At 37.0% G+C, this 27,793-nt stretch overlaps 1 protein-coding gene and 1 long non-coding RNA gene across 2 annotated transcripts; both read left to right on the top strand.

The window, feature by feature from the left end:
* Positions 1 to 2,421: 2,421 nt before the first annotated feature.
* Positions 2,422 to 6,884, top strand: LOC121380204. The gene is made up of 3 exons (XR_005958893.1): positions 2,422 to 2,745; positions 4,737 to 4,909; positions 6,420 to 6,884. It is a non-coding gene; the product is annotated as an uncharacterized LOC121380204 (long non-coding RNA).
* A 200-nt stretch (positions 6,885 to 7,084) lies between these two features.
* Positions 7,085 to 11,714, top strand: LOC121378684. Its single transcript, XM_041506967.1, has 6 exons — positions 7,085 to 7,099; positions 8,209 to 8,348; positions 9,417 to 10,141; positions 10,277 to 10,499; positions 10,585 to 10,992; positions 11,078 to 11,714. Exons 1-6 carry the CDS (start codon positions 7,085 to 7,087, stop codon positions 11,712 to 11,714), a joined length of 2,148 nt encoding a protein of 715 aa, XP_041362901.1.
* The last annotated feature ends 16,079 nt before the right edge of the window (positions 11,715 to 27,793 follow it).

The raw sequence follows: 27,793 nt of genomic DNA, 5'->3' as shown, positions 1-27,793 counted from the left end.
ACATGAACAGACGGTAAGCTGATTGTACCGACAACGCCATCAATGGGCAAGAAACATGGGCAAGAAACCTGGGCAATTCAAGAGAAAACGTTCAGAAAAAACCAAATCAATTAAAAAACCTAAAACATATATGTTCTAAACATGAAACAAATCTGAAAGTGTAATTGTTTCTGAGAAACATTTAAAATTGTGGACATATCTCTAACTTTTGAACATTTCTGAAAAGTATTTATAACTGAACATGTGGAGCAAATTATGTTAAACAAACTTACTTTTCGTATAAAGTTAATCCAGCCTGTAGAAATATATTACAGGTATTATAAATCAATGGTGTGAAATAAATAAACGTATGTTCAATATTTGTTTTCGTTATGTTCGTTATAGATAAGGAGAACACTGAGCAAAATATTGCGTTAATGGCACTTCACCTTATTTTTAACATGTTTAATATGCTATTTGGAGTCTGTGTTATATACGAAAAATAACAAAAGAAACGCTATCATTATTTTAGTTTTCCTCTATTTATTTAAAATTATTTAACTTGAATCCTATTACTGCTTGTGGCTATTAAATTATCAGTGAATCATTCTACAGTATTTACGAAATTTCTTTAAATCGCCAATTAAAAAGTGTTTCTTTTGTTGTTCAGTATAGTTACCTCTGCACATTAGCTGGAGAATTGGTAATGAAACCGGCGTGGCTTGAGAATTACAAAGTTCTATCTGCAATTTTTCCAAACATGAGTTATCCATCCTATTTGATAGAAAAACAATTTGTCTACATAGTAAACAGTCCTAGAATGTGGCATATAAAGACACAGTTGTTATGCTAAAACTATTGCAAAGACCTCTTTGTGACTCAGATATGGCAGATCCAAACTTCAAGTGGCGATTTCTCAAAATGAGGTTTTGTGCACATTGAACCATGTAATTCTCCACCCACCAGCGACTGATAATTGTTTGGGATGTGATATCCACAGAGATAAATCGATCCTGTCAGACATCGCTCCTTGGGCTGTGCCTAAAGAACACTGCCATTATTACAATTCGTTGATAACTTGAACTGGGAAGAAAGACAAACAAAACAATATGATATCGTGGATAATGATGTTTACCTAATCAAGATTTATTTACCTCTAACATATCAGTGAAATCCAGAAACAGTTACTTTTTGGGGGTAATATAATATTGCTAGGGGAAGGAACAGTGTATTTCACGATGCAGTCCACACATTTGTATCTAATATTATATCGTGCCAGGCATATAGTTATGGGCCACACGGATAGGACACGTGACTACCTTTGTTATCTCAGTTGTGTGACACTGGAGGGGATGGGGATAACAATCAGAGAATGAGTTTGAGGAGATTCAATCCTACGACAAAACTACCTCTACCGTCTGAAATAGTCTTAAACATTTATTTATTCAAATAAATTCATTTAGCCCCTTCTTCTCTATTTATAAACGCATATAGTTTAGAATATATATATCAGGTGAAAAGATTATTGGAATTAGTAACGGTTGCTTTTTATAAATAACCCCATAGACAGTCACTTACAGATAAACAACTCTGGAAATACAAAAACATATTTAGTTTTGATATTACAGTATTATTTTTAGTTTGTCCCGATGGAGCTAAGAAAGCTGTCACGAAGGAAAACAAGTAACAAATGAACATCTACTATGTCTGTTTTCTTAGTGTTAAGTCATATGTAACTTTCTCCACATTCTGTTCAGTTTAAAACATAAATATGTCACCATATGGCATGGTTGAATAGTTTTAAAATTAATTTATTAAAGAATTTAAAATAATAAAAGAAGGTTTGTAATAAATACAGAACATCACATATTTTTCGCAAGAATATACCACTTGACCGCTACGTGGTGTTGTGGTATATATTCTTGAACAAAATAAACTTGTGCAGTAAATACGAAACTCAAACAACGTGTGTGAAGTTCTGTATATATTTAACTCAGGCAGTGCTCTGAGAGTGCAAGGGAGAGTACCACCGCTATCACCAGACCATCCAGTTTTTCTGGGAGGTCTTCCACGAGATGGCCATGGATGACATGAAGAAATGTCTTGGTAACTATGCTAACACGAAAAGGTGTAGCAATTTGGTTGCTACTGCATTGTACTTTAACCTTCTGACTACTACAGATGAAATATTTGAAATTTTGTATATAGGTTCAGATTGTTGAATTACAGTTCATGGGGATTTTCTTATTTCTGACACAGTTACGGCCAAATCACTTTTGACTTTCAAGGGAAGTTATTCAATGGACATAACTGTCAGAAATGAAATTTATCTACGTTTCACAGAGTTATGGCCCTTGAATTTTGGAGATGTAAACGTGTGGGGCTCACTAGGGGACACGTGTTGCTTTAGCAGTACTCGCAGGATGCTTGTTTATGGTAGTAGTCTACCAAATAGCATCTCGTCCAGGTCAGAGTTCGAGGTGCACCCAACTTTTGATACAGCACTTCATGGTTCCTCGAATGCCATTGGTGACATATGTGACAGGACTTGTTGTAATAAAGTGTTGTCCTATGTGACCAAAAACTTGCTATGATTTGATTTGAACCAGTGTTAGTGTACCACGTACTGTGATGCTTGAAAGATAGGTGGGAAGTAATAAAAATAAGCTTGTCAATTTTCGTGCGGGACAGCGGTTGTGAAGGATGCTTCCTGTTATCTCAGAAACTAGCAGCTTGACCCCCCATTTTCTGTGATTTATTTCAAGGGTGAGGTGTTCTAGTATTTATATATGTTGTGTGTATGTTGATTGATACGTTGCATCTAACTGTTATACCCCCATATGTTACTATGGTCGTCTATGGGATTTTATTTGGTGTTATACACCCTATACAGGAATTTCACATTTTGTTGCGGTACATAATTATAATCATTTATTCTGGTTTTGCTTTTCACTTGAAGCAACATTGTTTGTGTCAGTTATTATGGAAACTTTTTTTCAACACTTGCAATATCTTTTGGACAGGAAAAGTGATTTTCATGTCGGAAAATATGACTGTACAGTATGGTTAGGATCTGTGAATGAAGTTGGTTATGGCAGACAGAAAGTTAATTGGCCTAAAATGGACAAACCAAAAATAGAGAAAGCTCACAGACTTGCCTATATGATCTGTAACAAGCTACTTCCTTCTGACATGGCTGCATGTGCCGGTGTTTTAGAAGTTTCCCATCTGTGCCATAATCGGCAGTGCATTAATCCTGAGCACTTAGTATTGGAGAGTCATGCAAGTAACAGTGACAGGGTACATTGTAAAGACCAGGGTGTGTGTCACAAAGGGCACAGTCCACACTGTCTGCTGTGAAATACTAAATTATATTATTTCCATTGTATGTACGTGTAAGATTGTACATTATTTATTTTATTTTTTATTATTACATTTTTTTTTCGTACTATTTTGTGCGGTTTTCGGAACGAGATTTCGCATAAGGCTATTTTTTTCATACAGTTCATCGTTTTGGTGTCTTTCATACATTTCATAGAGGGCCTTTCTCTTTTCACATCGTTTACTTTTGTAAGTGTTTTTTTTCTTTCTATTCAGTTGCTGAGTTCGCAGTGTTTCAACTTTAGAGAGATCTGCAACAACTTTACTGCCGGCAGAAAACGTACAGCCCATGTCTTTTGAAAGTAAGAGTAAATATTCTGCAGGCCCATTGTTAATGGTATGGACTGCACTGTGGGCCCTAGCTGCGAAATTCCTGCTGAAGGTGGTGTGTCTGGGTAAAGATTTTCGAATGCATTTGTTCACAGCTTCACATTTTTGTGTGTTTGTGTTAAATTTTGTAAGGTGCAACATTTTTGGGCCGAGACGACAATCAATGCACTTCCTAAGGTTTGTGTTGTTTTGTATGGATTTAGGAATTTTGAAATCAGAATTTAGAAAGCTACTCTTTGTGAGCCAGTTTTTCTTTTTGCAAACAAATGAGTGTCTCTTACATCTGTTGTGTACGCCTTGATAACAGGCTGCGATGGCATCGCTAATGTACCTTAATGCATGCATAATTTTTTTAGTGTTTCCAGCATGTTGTTTGTAAGCTTGTTCAAACTCTGCTTGGCACCTCATGGCAATGTCATTGGAGAATCTTATTTGCATTTTCTTTCTATTAGACACTGTCCGTCCTGGCATCATGTTTTCAACAAATTTAGAATTTTTTACAAATTTTCTGTGATTTTCGGACAGATGTCGGGTGTCTAGTAACATTTGGGGTTTTATCTCCCTATTGTTTTCGTTGTACATCTCGAGAGCTCCTTTAAATCCCTTGGCATCTGGGTCCGTTGTCATGTATTGTACTTCGAGAGAATCATTTTTTAATTGTGCCAAACAGTCCTTATCCCATTTTTTCTCATCTCCAATAGACATTGACATGGGGATGTTACGAGAGCATGTTGGGTCTTGCAGGCATGTTTCAGAAGTACTAATGTTGTGATGTTTAGAGCATAATTTGTTTTTGGTAGAAATTGCTAACACCTGCTTTTTGTGTGTGTTGTGTTCAACTGCTGTATACACGACCTGGGTCGCAGGTTGATAAGGTGTCTTACCAACCCCTGAGTACAGTGGATTGTTGTACATGCCATCGCATTGTAGGTTGACAGTGTTAGGTTTGGAGCCCCTTAATTTGTTTATGTGCCTTAGTGTCTCTCTCCTGGCTTTCATGTCTGCAGTGTTTGATGTTACTATGTTTTTACAAACTTTGTTTGCAGTTCTTTGGAATCCACTGGCTGATGGTGCAGGGATATTCATGCACAAACACAACAGACGGAAGTTTTCGGCACCTATAGGCATTTTTGTTAGCCCAACCTGAACTGTCACATTTGGCTGAGCTGCCCTCCGCCCCCTGGATCTTACTTCAGGTTTCTCCACTTCGTCATACAAGGTAAATGTATTGGAGAGGTAACTGCATTTCTCACAGAAAACATTCAACCGTGTACAGATGCCCCTCCGTTCTTCCCTATCAAAGTCAAAGCGAAACACACCGCAGCAATTAGGGGACGAGTCGGCATGTTTGACCTGACTGGTGTTAATAAGCTCCTCCAACCTCCCCATATGCAGTACTCTGTAGGTGTTTGCTTCAGGTCTGTTAAATAAAAAATTTAAAACAAATTGCTTTTTTTTCCTGCAGTGCTAAATGTATTTTAATGTACATTGCATTGTCAAACTAGATTATCTCCCTTTGGCCACTTGCTAGATTAGTAGCATGTTACTGTAATCTGACTTCAGTGACAAATATTTGAGTGACACTTGTTGCGTGTTTGTTTATGGTTACAGAGAAAGTGTAGTTGTCACAAAGAAACAAACTGCATGTGACAGGCCTTACAAATAATTTCTTGGGCAAAATGTTACATTTCGGTATAAATTTCCCTATCATTTTGTTCATTTTTTTAGCTATTTTCACCCATAGAATGTAAATAAGTACTATTACATCAGGTATATCAAATTGTGCAGTGTGTCTACTCTAAGACATGAAATCAGTTACCTTGAGCCGGGTGCTTTCTTTGAATTTTTTTCCAATTCAGTTGCTGGGTCTGGTACAGAACGTAGAAGCCGATACGGCTCACCAGTCGACATTTCACTCACTTGTACTCCATGGGCATGGCAGTTGATAACCTTTTCAGTCATTGATTTGCACAGTCTGACTGTCCTGCTACTTTTAGCATTAGGTGTTGTTAGTTTCCTACAAGTTCTGTGTTTGTTGTTTGGGAGATATCCCTTTTTGAAACCACATTTTCCTTTCGTAGTAAGTGGCGGCATTTTTAAATTACTTTAATTTTAAGACAATATGGATGCAGTTGTTTTCAATCAAGTACTCTTAGTGAAATGACTGGGGTTACCTGCTTACAACTGATAAACTTAGAGCAGCTGACCTAATTACTAGTGATTATAATTAATGTGGACAGGGGCCGCCATTACTGGGTCAGTGTTTTCAAACTTATCCTGCTGATGACAACAATCTGCCAGGCATGTTTGAAACAGACATTGTTTCTCAATTTAGTGTGCATTCCAGCAGTACTTGGTCTTGTACGAGTCAGCACAAGAGAAGTGATCTTTGACACTGGATAAAATGTTTGATTAATATAGGTTACTTTGATCCATTTTTGCCGATTTTTCTCATTTCTGGGTTACGAGAGTAAATTCGACTCTGTTCTGTGTTACGAGGTAATGTAGTGCATTCAGTTTGCTTGTTCTAACATGTAAGTGATACACAGTACACACAACTAAATTGAGATGAGTGTGATAAATTGTACTCATTATACATAAAATAAAAGGCAAGATGTGTTATATATCACATGTTTAATTTTTATTTACAAATATTGTCCTATATACATTTCAAACTGTCACCCTGCATTTAAAACAATTCTGATCAATTAGTTGTTTGTATATTTTAGGACATGTAAGGCTGTCCTTCTCAAATGTAGCCCACTGGACACTTTCTGAAAGTGTGTGGTAGCAGTATAGGTAGTAGTCTACCAAATAGCATCTCGTCCAGGTCAGAGTTCGAGGTGCACCCAACTTTTGATACAGCACTTCATGGTTCCTCGAATGCCATTGGTGACATATGTGACAGGACTTGTTGTAATAAAGTGTTGTCCTATGTGACCAAAAACTTGCTATGATTTGATTTGAACCAGTGTTAGTGTACCACGTACTGTGATGCTTGAAAGATAGGTGGGAAGTAATAAAAATAAGCTTGTCAATTTTTGTGCGGGACAGCGGTTGTGAAGGACGCTTCCTGTTATCTCAGGAGCTAGCAGCTTGACCCCCCATTTTCTGTGATTTATTTCAAGGGTGAGGTGTTCTAGTATTTATATATGTTGTGTGTATGTTGATTGATACGTTGCATCTAACTGTTATACCCCCATATGTTACTATGATCGTCTATGGGATTTTATTTGGTGTTATACACCCTTATATTGGGGAAACTAATAGTTTTCTTTTAGCTGTTGGTGTAATCTGTGTGTTGTTCTGTGTTGAAGTCTATCTATATGAGTTGTATTTTGTGGGGTTTTTTTCAGTGTTTTTAACCGACAGTGACAGAATCCCTATCTTTGGAATGCAGTATGTCAAGGTATTTGTTTAATTTCTCTTTAAGATCATGCATTTTTAGATATAGTCATGATTTAAGTAAGATACTGTGTTTTTGCAACACCAGATAATAATAATTTAAGTAAGGTACACACTGTATTTTTCCAACATCAGATAGTCATAATTACCAGATTAAGTTAAAGTTTATTAATCATCGGCTATTGGTAATTTTGACATAAAGTCTTAGACAGGAAACCGGTACATGTTTCCATTAGCAGCACGGGATCTTTCATATGCACCATCCCACAGACAGGATAGCACATACCACGGCCTTTGATATACTAGTCATGTTGCACTGGCTGGAATGAGACATAGCATCAATGGACCCACCGACAGGGATTGATCCCACACCGACCACGCATCAAGCAGGCGCTGTATCACTGAGCTACATCCCGCCCTAATTACCACATAGTGTTAATGTAAGACATATGTTATCTGTTGAATCGAAGGACTCAAACAATGAAGCTGTTGAAGTACTAAAACCTTAAAACATGACATGTTATCTGTTGAATCGAAGGACTCAAACAATGAAGCTGTTGAAGGACTAAAACCTTAAAACATGTGACATGTTATCTGTTGAATCGAAGGACTCAAACAATGAAGCTGTTGAAGGACTAAAACCTTAAAACATGTGACATGATTTCTGTTGACTTAAACAACCAACAGTATAAAGCTGTAACCTAAGATTTGTTGACTTAACAACTAACAGTATAAAGCTGTAACCTAAGATTTGTTGACTTAACAACTAACAGTATGAAGCTGTAACCTACGTCTTGTTTACTTAAACAACTAACAGTATAAAGCTGTAACCTATGATTTGTTGACTTAAACAACTAACAGTATAAAGCTGTAACCCATGATTGTTGGATTGAACAACTAACAGTATAAAGCAGTAACCTATGGTTTGTTGACTTAAACAACGAACAGTATAAAGCTGTAACCTATGATTTGTTGAATTGAACAACTAACAGTATAAAACTTTAACCTATGAGTTGATGACTTAAACAACTAACAATAACCCATGATTGTTGAATTGAACAACTAACAGTATAAAGCTGTAACCTATCATTTCTGTTGTACATTGTGATTCAGCCTACGCGGGGTGGGGACGACTTCTTGCCAGTAGCTCACACGTGTTTCAACCTGCTGGACCTGCCCAAGTACTCGTCCAAGACGATCCTCAGGGACAAACTTGTCTTATCCATACAACAGACTGAAGGCTTTGGATTAGTGTAGCACAAGCAGACAACGTTTGGTTCCGGGAAACACGTAGGGATAGAGGATACGGTATTCAGTCAGCTGGAGACTAGTGTTTATTTCATGTGATGAATCACTCATGCAAACAAAACCTGTAAACTGTGAAATTTTCTATTCAGGAGAAATATTATGGTGTGAATTCATTTCAATGGTGGGATTATGTAAAAAGTATTAACAAACTCAATGTGTTTGTAATTTTTGTGTGTGTATATTTATGCAAAGTACCTGAAGAAATTATTAAAGAGACCAGCCTGAATTTGCTGCCATGGTAACATGTAGCACATTCAGAGCCTTTTTGATGACTAAAATTACATATTACTGACATTTTCCTGTTAAGAATATCAGTGTGTGTATAAACAAGGTGTTTGTTGTCGTCCTAATGGCTGTAATAGCCCAAACCAGATTTTATCTTCCCATAATTTCGAACATATAACGAAATACCTAAATTTATTTAATATGTAATTATAGTCACCAAAAAGACTGTTGGTCGGAAACATCTTACAATGGCTGCAAACTCGAGACTGTCCTTGTAATAGATAACAGTTTAACAAACTCGATACATTTGTGATTTGTATTTAATATGAACAGAGTTTATTCAGTCCTTCGAATTGATGTGGTCTTTTTTTAAGTAACACTGTACTTTTATTAGTGGACAAACAGGTGTGGATTAGCATCGTTTATCACAAGCAATGCTTCTTTCAGCTAAGCTACATTGGTTTTGTAAAATTAAATGAGAAATTAAAATTGTTTTCTCAATGTTTAACCTGTTCACTATTCAATGATTACTATATTGGACACTGCTGTTGAAGATGGGGTCAAACTGTCAAAGGCTGGCTTACTCTTTCTCTCCTTTTTAGTCCCCTACAGATTCAACCGCAGGGGACTATAGTTTTTTCCCGTCCTTCTGTCTGTCTGTCTGGACTTTATTATACATATATATAATGCCTGACGATATTGAGCTGTTGTTTTGTGTATAGCTTCATCAAGTTCTGTTACAGAGCAGGTGTGACTTTCATGTATAGCTTCATCATGTTCTGTTACAGAGCAGGTGTGACTTTCATGTATAGCTTCATCAAGTTCTGTTACAGAGCAGGTGTGACTTTCATGTATAGCTTCATCATGTTCTGTTACAGAGCAGGTGTGACTTTCATGTATAGCTTCATCAAGTTCTGTTACAGAGCAGGTGTGACTTTCATGTATAGCTTCATCAAGTTCTGTTACAGAGCAGGTGTGACTTTCATGTATAGCTTCATCAAGTTCTGTTACAGAGCAGGTGTGACTTTCATGTATAGCTTCATCAAGTTCTGTTACAGAGCAGGTGTGACTTTCATGTATAGCTTCATCAAGTTCTGTTACAGAGCAGGTGTGACTTTCATGTATAGCTTCATCATGTTCTGTTACAGAGCAGGTGTGACTTTCATGTATAGCTTCATCAAGTTCTGTTACAGAGCAGGTGTGACTTTCATGTATAGCTTCATCAAGTTCTGTTACAGAGCAGGTGTGACTTTCATGTATAGCTTCATCAAGTTCTGTTACAGAGCAGGTGTGACTTTCATGTATAGCTTCATCAAGTTCTGTTACAGAGCAGGTGTGACTTTCATGTATAGCTTCATCAAGTTCTGTTACAGAGCAGGTGTGACTTTCATGTATAGCTTCATCAAGTTCTGTTACAGAGCAGGTGTGACTTTCATGTATAGCTTCATCATGTTCTGTTACAGAGCAGGTGTGACTTTCATGTATAGCTTCATCAAGTTCTGTTACAGAGCAGGTGTGACTTTCATGTATAGCTTCATCATGTTCTGTTACAGAGCAGGTGTGACTTTCATGTATAGCTTCATCAAGTTCTGTTACAGATCAGGTGTGACTTTCATGTATAGCTTCATCAAGTTCTGTTACAGATCAGGTGTGACATTCATGTATAGCTTCATCAAGTTCTGTTACAGATCAGGTGTGACTTTCATGTATAGCTTCATCAAGTTCTGTTACAGAGCAGGTGTGACTTTCATGTATAGCTTCATCAAGTTCTGTTACAGAGCAGGTGTGACTTTCGTGTATAGCTTCATCAAGTTCTGTTACAGAGCAGGTGTGACTTTCGTGTATAGCGTCATCATGTTGTTACAGAGCAGGTGTGACATTCATGTATAGCTTCATCAAGTTCTGTTACAGATCACGTGTGACTTTCATGTATAGCTTCATCATGTTCTGTTACAGAGCAGGTGTGACTTTCATGTATAGCTTCATCAAGTTCTGTTACAGAGCAGGTGTGACTTTCATGTATAGCTTCATCAAGTTCTGTTACAGAGCAGGTGTGACTTTCATGTATAGCTTCATCAAGTTCTGTTACAGATCAGGTGTGACTTTCATGTATAGCTTCATCAAGTTCTGTTACAGAGCAGGTGTGACTTTCATGTATAGCTTCATCAAGTTCTGTTACAGAGCAGGTGTGACTTTCATGTATAGCTTCATCAAGTTCTGTTACAGAGCAGGTGTGACTTTCATGTATAGCTTCATCATGTTCTGTTACAGAGCAGGTGTGACTTTCATGTATAGCTTCATCAAGTTCTGTTACAGAGCAGGTGTGACTTTCATGTATAGCTTCATCATGTTGTTACAGAGCAGGTGTGACTTTCATGTATAGCTTCATCAAGTTCTGTTACATATCAGGTGTGACTTTCATGTATAGCTTCATCATGTTCTGTTACAGAGCAGGTGTGACTTTCATGTATAGCTTCATCAAGTTCTGTTACAGAGCAGGTGTGACTTTCATGTATAGCTTCATCAAGTTCTGTTACAGAGCAGGTGTGACTTTCATGTATAGCTTCATCAAGTTCTGTTACAGAGCAGGTGTGACTTTCATGTATAGCTTCATCAAGTTCTGTTACAGAGCAGGTGTGACTTTCATGTATAGCTTCATCAAGTTCTGTTACAGAGCAGGTGTGACTTTCATGTATAGCTTCATCAAGTTCTGTTACAGAGCAGGTGTGACTTTCATGTATAGCTTCATCAAGTTCTGTTACAGAGCAGGTGTGACTTTCATGTATAGCTTCATCAAGTTCTGTTACAGAGCAGGTGTGACTTTCATGTATAGCTTCATCAAGTTCTGTTACAGAGCAGGTGTGACTTTCATGTATAGCTTCATCAAGTTCTGTTACAGAGCAGGTGTGACTTTCATGTATAGCTTCATCAAGTTCTGTTACAGAGCAGGTGTGACTTTCATGTATAGCTTCATCAAGTTCTGTTACAGAGCAGGTGTGACTTTCATGTATAGCTTCATCAAGTTCTGTTACAGATCAGGTGTGACATGTATAGCTTCATCAAGTTCTGTTACAGAGCAGGTGTGACTTTCATGTATAGCTTCATCAAGTTCTGTTACAGATCAGGTGTGACTTTCATGTATAGCTTCATCATGTTCTGTTACAGAGCAGGTGTGACTTTCATGTATAGCTTCATCAAGTTCTGTTACAGAGCAGGTGTGACTTTCATGTATAGCTTCATCAAGTTCTGTTACAGAGCAGGTGTGACTTTCATGTATAGCTTCATCAAGTTCTGTTACAGATCAGGTGTGACTTTCATGTATAGCTTCATCATGTTCTGTTACAGAGCAGGTGTGACTTTCATGTATAGCTTCATCAAGTTCTGTTACAGAGCAGGTGTGACTTTCATGTATAGCTTCATCATGTTCTGTTACAGATCAGGTGTGACTTTCATGTATAGCTTCATCATGTTCTGTTACAGAGCAGGTGTGACTTTCATGTATAGCTTCATCATGTTCTGTTACAGATCAGGTGTGACTTTCATGTATAGCTTCATCATGTTCTGTTACAGATCAGGTGTGACTTTCATGTATAGCTTCATCATGTTCTGTTACAGAGCAGGTGTGACTTTCATGTATAGCTTCATCATGTTCTGTTACAGATCAGGTGTGACTTTCATGTATAGCTTCATCATGTTCTGTTACAGAGCAGGTGTGACTTTCATGTATAGCTTCATCATGTTCTGTTACAGATCAGGTGTGACTTTCATGTATAGCTTCATCATGTTCTGTTACAGAGCAGGTGTGACTTTCATGTATAGCTTCATCAAGTTCTGTTACAGAGCAGGTGTGACTTTCATGTATAGCTTCATCATGTTGTGTTACAGAGCAGGTGTGACTTTCATGTATAGCTTCATCAAGTTCTGTTACAGAGCAGGTGTGACTTTCATGTATAGCTTCATCATGTTCTGTTACAGAGCAGGTGTGACTTTCATGTATAGCTTCATCATGTTCTGTTACAGAGCAGGTGTGACTTTCATGTATAGCTTCATCATGTTCTGTTACAGGTCAGGTGTGACTTTCATGTATAGCTTCATCATGTTCTGTTACAGGTCAGGTGTGACTTTCATGTATAGCTTCATCATGTTCTGTTACAGATCAGGTGAGACTTTCATGTATAGCTTCATCAAGTTCTGTTACAGAGCAGGTGTGACTTTCATGTATAGCTTCATCATGTTCTGTTACAGATCAGGTGTGACTTTCATGTATAGCTTCATCATGTTCTGTTACAGAGCAGGTGTGACTTTCATGTATAGCTTCATCATGTTCTGTTACAGAGCAGGTGTGACTTTCATGTATAGCTTCATCATGTTCTGTTACAGAGCAGGTGTGACTTTCATGTATAGCTTCATCATGTTCTGTTACAGAGCAGGTGTGACTTTCATGTATAGCTTCATCATGTTCTGTTACAGAGCAGGTGTGACTTTCATGTATAGCTTCATCATGTTCTGTTACAGAGCAGGTGTGACTTTCATGTATAGCTTCATCATGTTCTGTTACAGAGCAGGTGTGACTTTCATGTATAGCTTCATCAAGTTCTGTTACAGAGCAGGTGTGACTTTCATGTATAGCTTCATCATGTTCTGTTACAGAGCAGGTGTGACTTTCATGTATAGCTTCATCATGTTCTGTTACAGATCAGGTGTGACTTTCATGTATAGCTTCATCAAGTTCTGTTACAGAGCAGGTGTGACTTTCATGTATAGCTTCATCATGTTCTGTTACAGAGCAGGTGTGACTTTCATGTATAGCTTCATCAAGTTCTGTTACAGAGCAGGTGTGACTTTCATGTATAGCTTCATCATGTTCTGTTACAGAGCAGGTGTGACTTTCATGTATAGCTTCATCAAGTTCTGTTACAGAGCAGGTGTGACTTTCATGTATAGCTTCATCATGTTCTGTTACAGAGCAGGTGTGACTTTCATGTATAGCTTCATCATGTTCTGTTACAGAGCAGGTGTGACTTTCATGTATAGCTTCATCAAGTTCTGTTACAGAGCAGGTGTGACTTTCATGTATAGCTTCATCAAGTTCTGTTACAGAGCAGGTGTGACTTTCATGTATAGCTTCATCAAGTTCTGTTACAGAGCAGGTGTGACTTTCATGTATAGCTTCACCATGTTCTGTTACAGAGCAGGTGTGACTTTCATGTATAGCTTCATCAAGTTCTGTTACAGTGCAGGTTCAACTTTCATGGCAATTGGCCAATTTTGCAAAGAGTTATGCTGCATAAACTTAGAAGATATGAAAATTTGTTTTCCATGCTTTTTTCTTTTTTGTTTTTTGCAATGCCTGAAGATATCAAGATGAAATTTGGTCTATTTCTTTATCATGTACTGTTACAGATCAAGTTTACCTTTCATGTTGATTTACCCATTTTTCACAGAGTTATGGTCGTGAATTTAGAAGATAGGAAAATCTGTGGTCCTGGTAGGGGATATGTATTGCTTTAGCAGTACTCTCGAAATGGTTATTGTTTTGAGCTACAAGTATAACCCTCTGCATGGTATTTTCATTATTTTAAAGACACCGTGTTTTGAGCTTAAAGTATAATCCTATATATGGTATATTCGTTATTTTAAAGACACCGTGTTTTGAGCTTAAAGTATAACCCTCTGCATGGTATTTTCATTATTTTAAAGACACCGTGTTTTGAGCTTAAAGTATATCCCTCTATATGGTGTATTCGTTATTTTAAAGTCACCGTGTTTTGAGCTTAAAGTACAACCCTCTATATGGTATATTCGTTATTTTAAAGACACCGTGTTTTGAGCTTAAAGTATAACCCTCTATATGGTATTTTTATTATTTTAAAGACACCGTGTTTTGAGCTTAAAGTATAACCCTCTGCATGGTATTTTCGTTATTTTAAAGTGACCTTGCTTTGAGCTATAAGTATAACCCTCTGCATGGTATTTTCGTTATTTTAAAGTGACCTTGCTTTGAGCTATAAGTATAACCCTCTGCATGGTATTTTCGTTATTTTAAAGTGACCTTGCTTTGAGCTATAAGTATAACCCTCTGCATGGTATTTTCGTTATTTTAAAGTGACCTTGCTTTGAGCTATAAGTATAACCCTCTGCATGGTATTTTCGTTATTTTAAAGTGACCTTGCTTTGAGCTATAAGTATAACCCTCTGCATGGTATTTTCGTTATTTTAAAGTGACCTTGCTTTGAGCTATAAGTATAACCCTCTGCATGGTATATTCTTTTCTGCTTCACTTAATTCTGAGCTATTCCAAACACCAAGATGACCAGACACAATTGATAATTTTAGCATCAATGACCCCATTGGGCTATTTCCCGTTCCAGCCAAAGCACCACACAATAACACAATAATATATGCGTGTGTCAAAATCACAGAGCGAAGTCACTTCTCTCTCAAACTGTGGAGAGGGCGAAGTTTGTAACAGCAGGGAGACTTGAACAGTTTTAAGGGCATACACCTTAACATATTTCTTTAAAACATACATCATCCGTTTTATGAGTTGTTATAGAAAGCAGATTGTTTACAATGTACTTTTCAATGACAAATACAATAAGAACAGAAATTTGTGAAAGTTTTATTATTATTATTATTATTATTATTATTATTATTGTTATTGTTATTATTATTTATCTGGTGGAATATTAAACATGAAACGAATTTGAAATGTCTTTGAAATGTTACACTTGGATTTACGCGAATTAACTAACGATATAATGAATACATCGTTGCACATGCACAGAATAGTCCAATATGTTTGTAAATCATTTAGTCGTCAATATATGAGAAACAATGTCTATTTCAGTGTGCTTTGGCGGCCACATTGGAAATATATGAATGAAAAAACCCAGGTATTTATTTATTGTGTTGAGTAGTTTCCTCGGCTCTAAGTAATATGTAAACAACATTATGATCTTGGAAAAAGCATAGGTGTAGACATAAAATGGTCTTTTTAGCGGTATTGTGGCGGCCATATTGCAATTATGCAAATGAAGGTGGTTTTCTGATCAAACAAGAAATTTATTAAACAGCTTCCCCACCAACCCGAAACTAATTTTATTGTTTATGTGTTCTAGATTCCATAACATTGCAAAATTCAATACGCTGACCGCTATCATGGATATATGCAGATTAGACCTATTTCCCCATAAAGGATTTTGGTGCATTTTTAGTATGTTGTTCACGCAACATCCCTAAAATGAACAGTGAAGAAAACCAATCTATTGCAATTTGTTTTGGGTCGAACCTACTTTGACTAGACTATAGCTGTTTCATGGACCTAATCTATATAGTGCAATACATAGCAAAAAAACAAAGAGAGAAAAAAAACGCGAAGCGTTAACAATTATTAAAGATGCACTGCTGCATACGTTTTATTCATATTCTTAGGTATTCGTGTTTGGTATGATGCAGTCATCACTTCTTCTGACTTTTGATGGGGCACATCTTCAACTTCCAACGTCTGTCACTGTAAAATAATGATAGATATGCGCATTACGAAAACAAGTTTTCACAGGAAACCTATCATGGAAGAAAAACAAATTAGAAAGACAGCATCAAGACATACCGGTATATAGTCAGATTTAAAAAATAATATACAACTCAGTATTACTGGGAGTAAGGTGCCCCAATGACTGAACCCCCGCCCCTCCAAACTATATCCATGTATTAATCAAACGAAATGCCCAATATGTAGCGATAATATGACTGCAAATATGTGGCGCATTATATATTCAAAATGGCGGCTCTGGTGGTGACCTGAGCAGGTTTGTCAAAATGCAATCAAACATTTTCCTGCTATTGAGATAGTTCTTCATATATTAGACAAGGTAGTTTGCTTTCATCACTAAATTCCCAAGGAATACATGTGCTTCTTGACTAAGAACCACCAGTGAGTTCTTCGAGCAGAATGATATAAAAACGATTATAAAGTGCTTGTCGACCGAGGTCCTAAGAAGGCTCCATTGAAATAATCGCAAGACAGAGAACTGTTTGCACCTTCCCACAGGTTATGGGCCCAGATTCCAATGGCCTTCATCAACTAGCTTATTCATTCCATGAACAGGATATGTATGTCCTTGGTCAACGTTCATGCAAGTCACACGAGGTATTGGCTTGCAACGTACCAACTTTGTGTAACGGCTGTATCTTCCTTGTCAATATGAGGAAACATTCCCCAAACACCACATGTGATATTTGCAAAACATTTTCTCAGATGTTTCAAAGCATGTATTTGAATATTTGAAAACAAACATATTGAAACTTCACCTACATGTGTTCAGTATATTATGTACTATGTGTTGTCGGTCCGTTACGCTTTTGAAACATTTTTTAAAACGCTGGTTTCGACACAAGATGTAGATATGATTATAATTTAAGAAATTAATTCATTTCGAATTTAAACCAACAAAACCACTACAGAAATGATGATTGTTAGCGATCTCCGTCGCTTAAAGTGTCACGTGGTCGATGGCTGAAACCGCCACACCATTGTCAGACGAAACGAAATCAATCTTCGTGTCACCACATTAAAAAGTGTTTATTGAATGTGACTATAACATAGCGTCTGCTTCCTCTTGGTCACTTACGTAGCTCATGCGATATATGTTGAGTGTAATGTGATCAAGTATTGCTGCCTGCACAACTTGACATTACACTTTAGTTGCTTTAAAAGGTGTGACATATAGCCTGTCAAATTCCAGGTGTATATCTTCAAATATAGCATATCAAACAAAAATGAGTTGTAAACAAATCTGCCAAGTCAGAGTGAGTTTTTTGGTATGCTTAGGGTTTTATTAATGTTTGAACTTCTCCCACAACATCCACAAATGCTACCTTCCATGTATCTGAGTACTTTTCTGTATTTGTGAGGGATTTTCAGAACTGGACTTTTCTATACCTTCAGTTGTTGCTTTAGCTAACACGTTTTTGAGTATTGCTATCAACATGTCCTTCAAAGAATAATGCAAGCGAATCTCATCTGGTTTGTGGTTTGTTTTGAAGCCTCATTTTTTTTCTCAAAACAATTTAGCAATGACCCCTTTAATTACTCACAGGGTGACTATTATTAATATGTTGAGCAGTTAAGATGAAATATTCCCTCATACATGAAACCATAGTACCATTAATGGTGAGGAGTCAGATTTTTAAAATTACCTAATTTTTATAAGACTTGCATGTTGATCTGTACACAATGCATCCATAATCTAGTTTTGACCTCACAAGAGCTCTATATAGACGGAGCATAACCTTTCGGTCTTCTCCCCATTCCGTATTACCAATAACTTTTAAAATATTAAGAGCTTTTAAGCCCTTCCTTTTAACAAAGATATGATGGGGAACAAAAAATAGCTTCCTGTCAAATATAACCCCCATAAATTTGGTCTCCTCAACAACTGGAATTGGATTTTTGTCCAAAAACAACCGTGGATCTAAGTGAAGACCTCATTTCTGGCAGATATGCATACAAACCGTTTTTTGCCTTTGAGAATCTAAAGCCATTGTCAGTTGCCCATTGATGAAGATTATTCAAACAAAACTGCAACTTACGTTCAATGATACTCATATTGGACGATCTATAGAAAATCTGAAAATCATCGACATATAACGAGCAATCCACACCAGGTGTTAAACACTGGTTAATGCTGTTAATTTTCACAGAAAATAATGTTACAGACGGGATACTACCTTGAGGCACACCCATCTCCTGTGGGTGAATGTCGGACAAAGTCGACCCCACCCTAACTTTAAAAAATCTATCTTTTAAAAATTGAGAAATAAAAACAGGAAGTCGACCTATAAGGCACATGCCATGGAGGTCTTTTAAAATCCCATACTTCCACGTGATATCGTAAGCTTTCTCCAAATAAGCCCACCCCTACCCCCACCCCCACCCCCCACCCCCACCCCACACTGGAACCAAGTGCTGATTATGGATGAAAGCCTCCCAACGAAACATTTCAAATCGAACAAGATGATCAACCATGCTACATCTAAATCTGAACCACATTGCACGTTAGTAACCAATTGATAGGATTCAAGATGCCAGACAAGTCTACTTCTTCACTAACTCCTTCCAGATCTCGAGATCGAATGACGTCCTTTGATGAGTTAAGGGACGCGTGTGCACTGACTTTTATTAATATGTTGGACAGTAACTTCGATTTTAAAAGGCACCTGTAGAACATTCTACCAAAAGCGATCCATTCCTCAACTTCTTTACATCTTTTGGCTCGCCAGCAATCCCTGAATTTCTTTCTAAATTGCAAATGGTGATAATTTTATCAAAGCTCCATCATCGGAAGATTGGACGATGAGGAACCTTGGCCAAGCATCACCAGAAAGAACTTTCGATTTCTTGATGTTGATATTGATCGTGGACTCCTCATCAGATGACGAGGAATCTGAAACCTCGATGTGGACCCTTTTCAGGGTCCCAACTATAGGTTGATGTTTATTTTTATCCATATAATAATATAGGTTTTACAATCCTGTCGAACAGGTCTAATTGACAATCGATTCATAAATTGAACTGTATGTATTTTTGTAATACAGCAAACATAGACTTTGAGGCTCGATTGATTAGATCTTTGTTAGCATTTGTGAATGACCCAGATTTACTCAACACAAGCCCAAGGTATTTAACTTCAGTTACGATTTCTAAGTTTTTATTATTATATGTAAATTGATTCTTTTTTGTTTTTGAGTTGCTTCTTGAAAAAAAATCAAAATTTTAGTCTTGGCTGCATTAACTTTAAGTTTCCATGTTTCACAGTATACTTGAAAACAATCTAGTTGATGTTGTAGGTCATCTGCTGTTTCAGCTAGTAGTACAGTGTCATCAGCATATAGTAACAGAAATAACTTAATATATACATTAAGATCTTTCTCAAGTGGATTTGTTACTAATTCAATACCTTTGCTATTTTTTTGTAGCTAAAAATATTTCTAAATCATTTGAATATAATGAAAATAAAAAAGGTGACAAATTTTCTCCTTGTCGTACACCAATATTACATGGAACATATTCAGATTTACAGCCATTGTGTACAATTCTAGATTTAATACCGTCATACATATTAAATATTATTCTGAAACATTTTCCATTAATATCACAACTTAATAATTTTTGCCAAAAACCAATAGAGTCAAATGCTTTTTCAAAGTCAATAAAAGCACAGTACATATTTTTCTTTGTTCCTTTTAGTAATTCTAATAATGTATCTAATACAAAAATAGTATCAGTTGTAGAGTAACCTTATCGGAAACCAAACTGATTTTTTTGTAGTAATTCAACTTGATCAGAGAATACCGTAAGTCTATTATTAATTACAGATGTAAATAATTTTCCGAAACAACTTAGCAATGTAATAGGTCGGTAATTTCTCGGATCAAGCTGATCACCTTTTTGCTTATGTATAGCGATTATATTTCCTTCCGGCCAAGCAGTAGGAATTATTCCAGTATCAAATATAACGTTAAACAATGTAACATAAAATGGTAACAAAATATCACATGTTGAAATGATGTATTCATTGATGAAACAGACCCCTGTTGTCGTTACATGAACCAGCAGCCAGGTGGTATGTGAATCACGATTTCCGTTGATGACTAGAATTGACCCCACGGCGAAGGACAATAACAATGGCCCGTCAGTCAAACCTTGTAATGTTATCAAGTATTGTCGCTCAACATGACAAAGGTTTTTTTAGGACATTAGCCCAAAGGCGCCCTCAGTTTGTTTGTTTTGTTTAACGACAAAACTAGAGCATATTGTTTATTAATCATCGGGTATTGGATGTCAAACATTTAATCATTCTTAAGGCTATTTTTAGAGAAGAAACACGCTATATGTTTCGTTAGTAGCATGGAATAATTTGCATGCACCATTCCACAGACAGGATAGCACACGCCACGGTCTTTTATATATCAGTCGTAGTGTACTGAACGAGAAATAGCCCAATGGGCCCACCTTCGAGGATCGATCCTAGACCGACCGCGCATCGGGCTTTAACACTGAGCTATTTTTTCTAGGAAATAAAACATTTTGTGAAGTCTATATCGATGCTTTCATTGTACTTACTATATATGTGCATCAGTTGAGTATGTCCTCCTTAAAACTTGTTAATGACCCCCACCCCCACCCCCAAGTGAAACCAGCTGGCTTCGGACATGTGAATTTGACACGGTAAGCAGGGTTTAAATCTCTTGTATTTACCAAGCTATGCAAATCTATGTTAGCAACGAGTCAGGGTAATGTTTACTTTGTGGGCACTATTCTTTGTGATATGGACGATTTGTAAATATAAAGATATATTTCGTTACCATACGAACTTTATATGAATAATAATAGATGCTGCGCTGCACATGTACAAGTTTTGGTACTGAAGAAAATGATATCTAAAAATTATATATGAACTTTGAAATGTATTGCAAAGTATTTCAGTGTAACCATGAATAGACTGGTACAGATATAATAAAGCTAGTTACGTGTGTGTTAATCACCTAAGCCCATGTGTAAACAAAGGTACCCAGAGTCAATCAATGAATGATGGCGACAAATAACAACGTCTCAAATGCTCTTGCGAATGCTCGTGATGTGATGTCTGGGGATGGAGTAGAGACTGGAGGAAAGAACGCTATTAGTCATATGGCTGATTTAATGGCCAAAATGGATGCTAGATAGATGCATATCGAAGTTTATGTTAAAACGATATATGCAGTTCAGGCGTCCATATCTTCACTTGTAACGAAAGTTGATACGTTAGAAGCGCAGGTCAAGTCGGAGAGTACAAATCACAGAGCTAGAAAGCAGTGTACAAGGAGTTAGTAATCTGTTCGATATTGTCAAGGCTTCGTGTGATACAAATAAGAATGATATCACTCAGCTTAAATGCTCGATCGCAGTTACAAACAGTGATAACAAAGACATGCGCACAGACTTTGATAAACTTCGCAAGGAATCCGAACAGATGAGATCGAACGACGAAAACACAGAGGATGTGTTGAGAGACTTTATATATCAGGAGCTCAGAATTCACCAGGGCACAGAGTTCGGCAACATTCATCGGTTTGGGCGAAGACGCGATGGTAATAGATGTCCTATTGTAGCGCATTTCATTTTCTTCAAACAACTGACACTGGTTAAGAGTAAGACATACATGCTTAAGCACAAACCATACAGCATTAATGAACAGTTTCCAGGAGTAATCGAGGAGAAAAGCAAACAGCTATAACCGGTGGCCAAACGGTTTCGTCAAGCTGGTCAAATTGGTTAGGGACAAACTGTTCGTGGATGGGAAGCTGCACGACGCAAATTCACCACAGAATGATCCACGTCTACACCGAGATGCACCACGAGACCAGGTCGTTACTGATTCACGCCAGGGACAACCCAGCGAATGAAGAACAAGGCCGACTCCAAAACAAGCACGTGTGAACTCGTCTGTTTCAAGTGACCCCATCTGCACCGTGTGAATCCAGTAACCGGACAACATGGGGGGGGGGGGGGGGGGGGGGGGGGCGCAGGGGGTTGTTTAACAATAATCTCCTGGAATGTGTGCAGATCTCTTGTAAATAAACTAAAAGAAAGTGATTTTGTAGATGTAATTTGTAAGCATGACATTATATGCTTATATGAATGTTGGACTGGCTCTAATGACTCTAGTGATATATCCATACCTAATTATATCACATATTGTATACCAGGAATGCATGGTAAAGGCGGAGGCATTGTTATGTACATGTATATAAGAGAATGTCTTATAGACTATTGTAGTTGTATTCAAATAGTATAAATTAATTAAACAAGGCGTAAGTGGGAAAATGCTTGCTATAATAAGGTTGCTATATCAAAATGTTAAACGTTGTGTAAAATATAATGTAATTTCTGATTTCTTTATATGCAAAAATGGATTATTTCAAGAAGTGTTGTCGCCAATATTATTTTCCATGTATGTCAATGACTGTGAGGTGCAGCTAATATCAGACAACTGTCCTTATACCAATATACACATGATAAACATATTCCTGATAATGTATGCTGATGACATGGTTCTGTTAGCTGAAAAACCAGAAGGGTTATACAAAAATATTAATTATCTGTTTAAATATACCCAAAACTTGGATTTAACTGTCAATACAAATAAAACTAAAATTGTTATTTTTAGAAACGGAGGTAAATTACGAGATAATGAGAAGTGGTATTTAATGGGTGTAAACTAGAGGTTGTAAAGGAATTTATTTATCTTAGCGTTTTATTTTTCTATAATGGTAAATATATTTGCACGTACACAGAAACGATTTGCAGAACAAAGACGCAAGGCATTGTTTTCAATATTGAATGTATGCAGGAACAATTTCGTCAGCATCGAAACAATGTTTGCTGTTTTTGATACCTATATTAACTCTATCCTTAGTTATGGTGCTGAAGTGTGGGGCTTTCACTCGGGTCATGGTGTTAAACAAGTACATACAAAATCTTGTAAAATATTATTGGGTGCAATGAATGTGTTTGTAGCGAACTGGGACCGTTTGCACTTCAAGTAACAGGAAAACTGATAATTTTTAAATACATGTATGGGATAAAATTACATAACACTACAAAGTGTATTCTAAGGGGTATATATGAAGAAATGGCACACTATAACGATAATTGGTTAATTAACTTTAGGCACGAACTGTATTCACTTGGATTAAACTATATTTGGAATTTATCGTATGTTGACGACAGTATCTATATTATAATCAAAGAAAGGATATTAGATACTTTTAAGCAATTATGTTACAGCAAAACAATGAAACCTAAAGGACTTTTATATCAACATTTATTAAATGAATTTAGATTACAAACATATTAAACATTGCCAATGGAAACGCGTTATATAAAAGAAATATGTAAGATTAGAATATTCGCTCATAAATTAAATGTAGAATCGGGCAGGTATCGAAACATCGAACGATCAAGAATAATATGTACTCTGTGTAACTCTAATGTTATAGAAGATGAATATTACTTTATAATAGTGTCCACAATACAAAGATTTGCGTTGTAAATATATAAAAATGTATTATTATAAGCGGCCAATGTGTATCGTTTTTTTACAGTTATTAACCATCGGCAACAATAAGGAACTGAATAACCTAGGAAAATATTTAGTGCAAACGAATACAATTAGAGATCGGTTAATGCAGGATGATAGTTAATGTAATAAATGTAATAATTTATATCACATTATTTGTCCATGATTATATATAAAGCACACCCACCACTGTTTTGCACGTGTGTATTTTGTATAACTATGTTCTATTATTTATGTTATGTATTCAGCTTATGAGTTGTAAAACTCAAAGCAAATATGGGCCCTGAACTTGAACTTGAACTCTGTGTCGCGGTGCACAATAGCCCTCGTATCAGCGAATGTATAATGAACCTTGGAATGTTTTCTCGTTAGGCCACATACAAACATTAGTCGGGGAGCGTTCTTTTCCCCCAAAAGATAGGGTTTTATTTTTATTTTTAAAAAACAAACTGGACTGTAGGCAATAAATTCACTACAGGAAAGCTTTATTCAATGACGTTGGTCATAGCAGTGGATCACTATTTTAAAAATACATGCTAAATACAGCTTTGGCGGGTCCTTTTATGACTAGAGGGTGGAAATGCTCAACTACAGTAAAGTACTCTTATAACGAACCAGAATAATAATTAGTTCGCTATAGTAGTAGTTCGTTGTACACATGTGAAGAAGTTGGCCGTTTTCATTCACCATATTGGATTTCAAACACCTTACTAGTAATATAGCATACACGAATTTTAACACAGTTTATTGTCAACAATAAACACAAACAAATGCAAAATAGAACTTCAAATTAAAAGTTCAGCGGCGGGCTCACAACTATCATTCAGGTTGATCACATACGAAACTGGGGTCGCCAATTTACTTTACATTTCTTGAAGTGTCACAAATGGCGAGTCGTCGTCAACGTCGTTTCAATTTTGTTGATTGTCACAAGACTGTACTTTAAAAGCTACTCTTTGCAAAACATTTGATAATACACGATGAGGTCATGATGAGCCAAGTAGTTTGTTTCTGTTTAACGACACGACTAGATCACATTGATTTATTAATCATTGACAATTGGATGTCAAACATTTGGTAATTTTTTATATATAGTGTTAGAGAGGAAACCCGCTATATTGTTTCCATTAGTAGTGTCACGGAGATCCTATAATACCCGTAACTGAATGAAACACGATTGTCCAAATATCTCTCCTAACTGTATATCTATTAGATCTCTCTGTAACAGGCAGTTATACCCGCTGGCTCGTCTAGGTATGATCAGAGATAAGATCTTATATAAAGTATATATTATTATAGCACGTTTAGTTCACTAGAAAACACAACAAAAACACAATACACTTTGGAATCTGTATTAACCTACGCTGACAAATGTACTGCCGCAGTAGTTAATTAACAACAACAAATAATAACAACCCAGAACTGATCACTTAATTAGTTAATCTCTAGGTGTCTAGTTTACACAATATTCTAATCACTTCACCGTGACACAACACCCACACGTGTAATAATTGAGAAACGCTTCCAGGAGAACTTAATTAATAAAGTAATTACAACTCTATTCCTAACTGGTTAATTTTTAATTAACCCTTACTACTCGTTCAGTAACGTGTGATAATTGAGAAACGCTGCCAGGGGAACTTAATTAATAAAGGAATTACAACTCTATTCCTAACTGGTTAATTTTTAATTAACCCTTACTACTCGTTCAGTAACGTGTGATAATTGAGAAACGCTTCCAGGGAAACTTAATTAATAAAGGAATTACAACTATATTCCTAACTGGTTAATTTTTAATTAACCCTTAACTACTCATTCAATAACCTTGTAATACAGACTTAATACTGGTACCTATCACAATAAAGACAATAACACAATATCACAATAAATACCTAGGTCCTCTAGGATGACTGGCTAAGCTTTATATATATATATATATATATAGAACAGTGAGCCTACAGTATTACTGCGTCAGATGACCAGCAGCACCGTCTAAATAATATTGGTATAATACAGTATTAAAATATTTAAAGTCACATCAATCACATCAAGGTTATACACAGAGCAGAAATAATATTTACCAGTCCGGACGGACTAACGTTCCCCCTGGAAGCCTTCCTATGTTTCTCCCCGATATCTCTAAAACCATAGCTATTTATTCAAAACTCTCAGAGACAGCGAATATCGCCTGGGGGCACAACGCGGTACCTCACCTATCATCTGATATTTCCACCACTCCCAGAGTCGGTACATTTTCTTAGATCGCCAGACTGGCTGTCGCCATTTCGCCAGAATCACGGTTGTAAAAACCGCACACGCGGAGGTATTACGTAACTACTGGCCACCTGGGCTCCGCATCTGGGCTAAGTGCATATGGAACCCTCTAACACAATTAATATCGCCACAGGCGAAAACAAAATTAAGAGCATGTTCCGTCACAAGTAGCAAGGGATCTTTTATATGCACCATCACGCTGACAGGATAGCACATACCACGGCCTTTGGTATACCAGTCGTGAGTGAGAGAGATAAGCCAATGGGCCCACCAACGGGGATACGATGAGCCGTGATAATTACCGCTAAGTTGGAAATGAGTTTTATTATTTTTTGTTGCATGCCTTGTCGCTGGCCAGTAGTACAGTGACGTGACGACAGTCGTATCTCTGCACAAGCCTAAAACCAGCTCTTTTATTAACATGCCTAACCGTGTTCTACCTCAATGTACCCTTGAGACATGTACCGTTATCTATAATGTTATGATACTAGTCATGGCAACTATCCGTTGGTTACACACAGTAAACACACCGGGCTGCCTTTATGATATGTTGTCATTCTTTGATATACGCTCTACTATTTGGAATTATACAATTTAGATATACGCACACTCACACCCTGAACAAAGTAAGCAGGGTTATATTTATAACATTGCTGTGCTGTTCACTGGTCCGTGTACAGACATGCTAGGCCTGCACCTGGTTATACTTTAGAGCATAAGTAACGAGCTACGAGGAATTACGGATTATCTGTCCCGAGTGAATTAATGTTGTAAACCCGAGCCTCTGGCGAGGATTTTACAGCATTAATTCACGAGGGACAGATAATCCATAATTCCTCGTAGTGAGTTGGTTATTCTCTTTATTACACATTGTCAATCTTTAACGATTTTAAAAGTATATTTACGTTCTCGCTGCTGTAACAGCTAACAAGCTCTACCAGCCATAACAATATATTCATACGCGCCGTTACCGGTGCACACCCAACAGTATCCACCAAAGAATAGTTCCAAAAAACTCCAGTCAAAATAATAAAATAAAAACATTTTTAAACATTTGTACATATATTTTGATTTTTAATTCCGTAAATGTTCGTATCGTAAAAAAATATTTAAAGTTCGTAGTAATAGTTTGACCGATGAATGGAATCATGAATAAACAAAAAGTAGTCCCGGCAGTATGTAATTGCCAATCAAATCTTGTCTTTTTAAAGCCAGCCAATCAGTGACTGTAGAAGCAATCTGCACACTGTGCAGAGATCGAAAAAATATTACCCCGTATATTTGAGCCCATATGGGTAATAAAGGCAAATACAACTTGGGGTGGCAGTAAATATATAACATAGAGTTTTCTCCAGCTAAACCAGCTATTCCAGTTGGGTAGCTGTCCCTAGCTAGTAGAAATTCAGGGGCATAGGCTAGGGGGGTTCGGTCCCCCCCCCCCCCCCCCCCCCCCCAGCTGAAGCAAATGGTCCGCTTTCAGAACTAAAACATACAGGTTTATACATATGGAGTTTCTGGTGGTGCAAAAACAAAATAGAAAAAGGTCCACTTGGTTCATATTCGAACTCCCCCCCCCCTCCCCCACCTCCAGGTCCAGATCACGCTACGCCCCTGAAATTACACCTCTTCGACCCACCCCACCCCCACCCCACCCCTACACACACCGCTACATACGGGTCTAGGCAAGTGATTCTGAAATGTTAGGTTTTCCCCATGACTCAAGAATAAAACTGACGTCACAGGCTAAGCGTGAACACATGCAACGT

This window comes from Gigantopelta aegis, chromosome 8, assembly GCF_016097555.1.
Source record: "Gigantopelta aegis isolate Gae_Host chromosome 8, Gae_host_genome, whole genome shotgun sequence".
NCBI classification, from domain to species: domain Eukaryota; kingdom Metazoa; phylum Mollusca; class Gastropoda; order Neomphalida; family Peltospiridae; genus Gigantopelta; species Gigantopelta aegis.
Note: the sequence above shows the minus strand (reverse complement) of the source record. Positions and strands in the feature narration are given on the sequence as shown.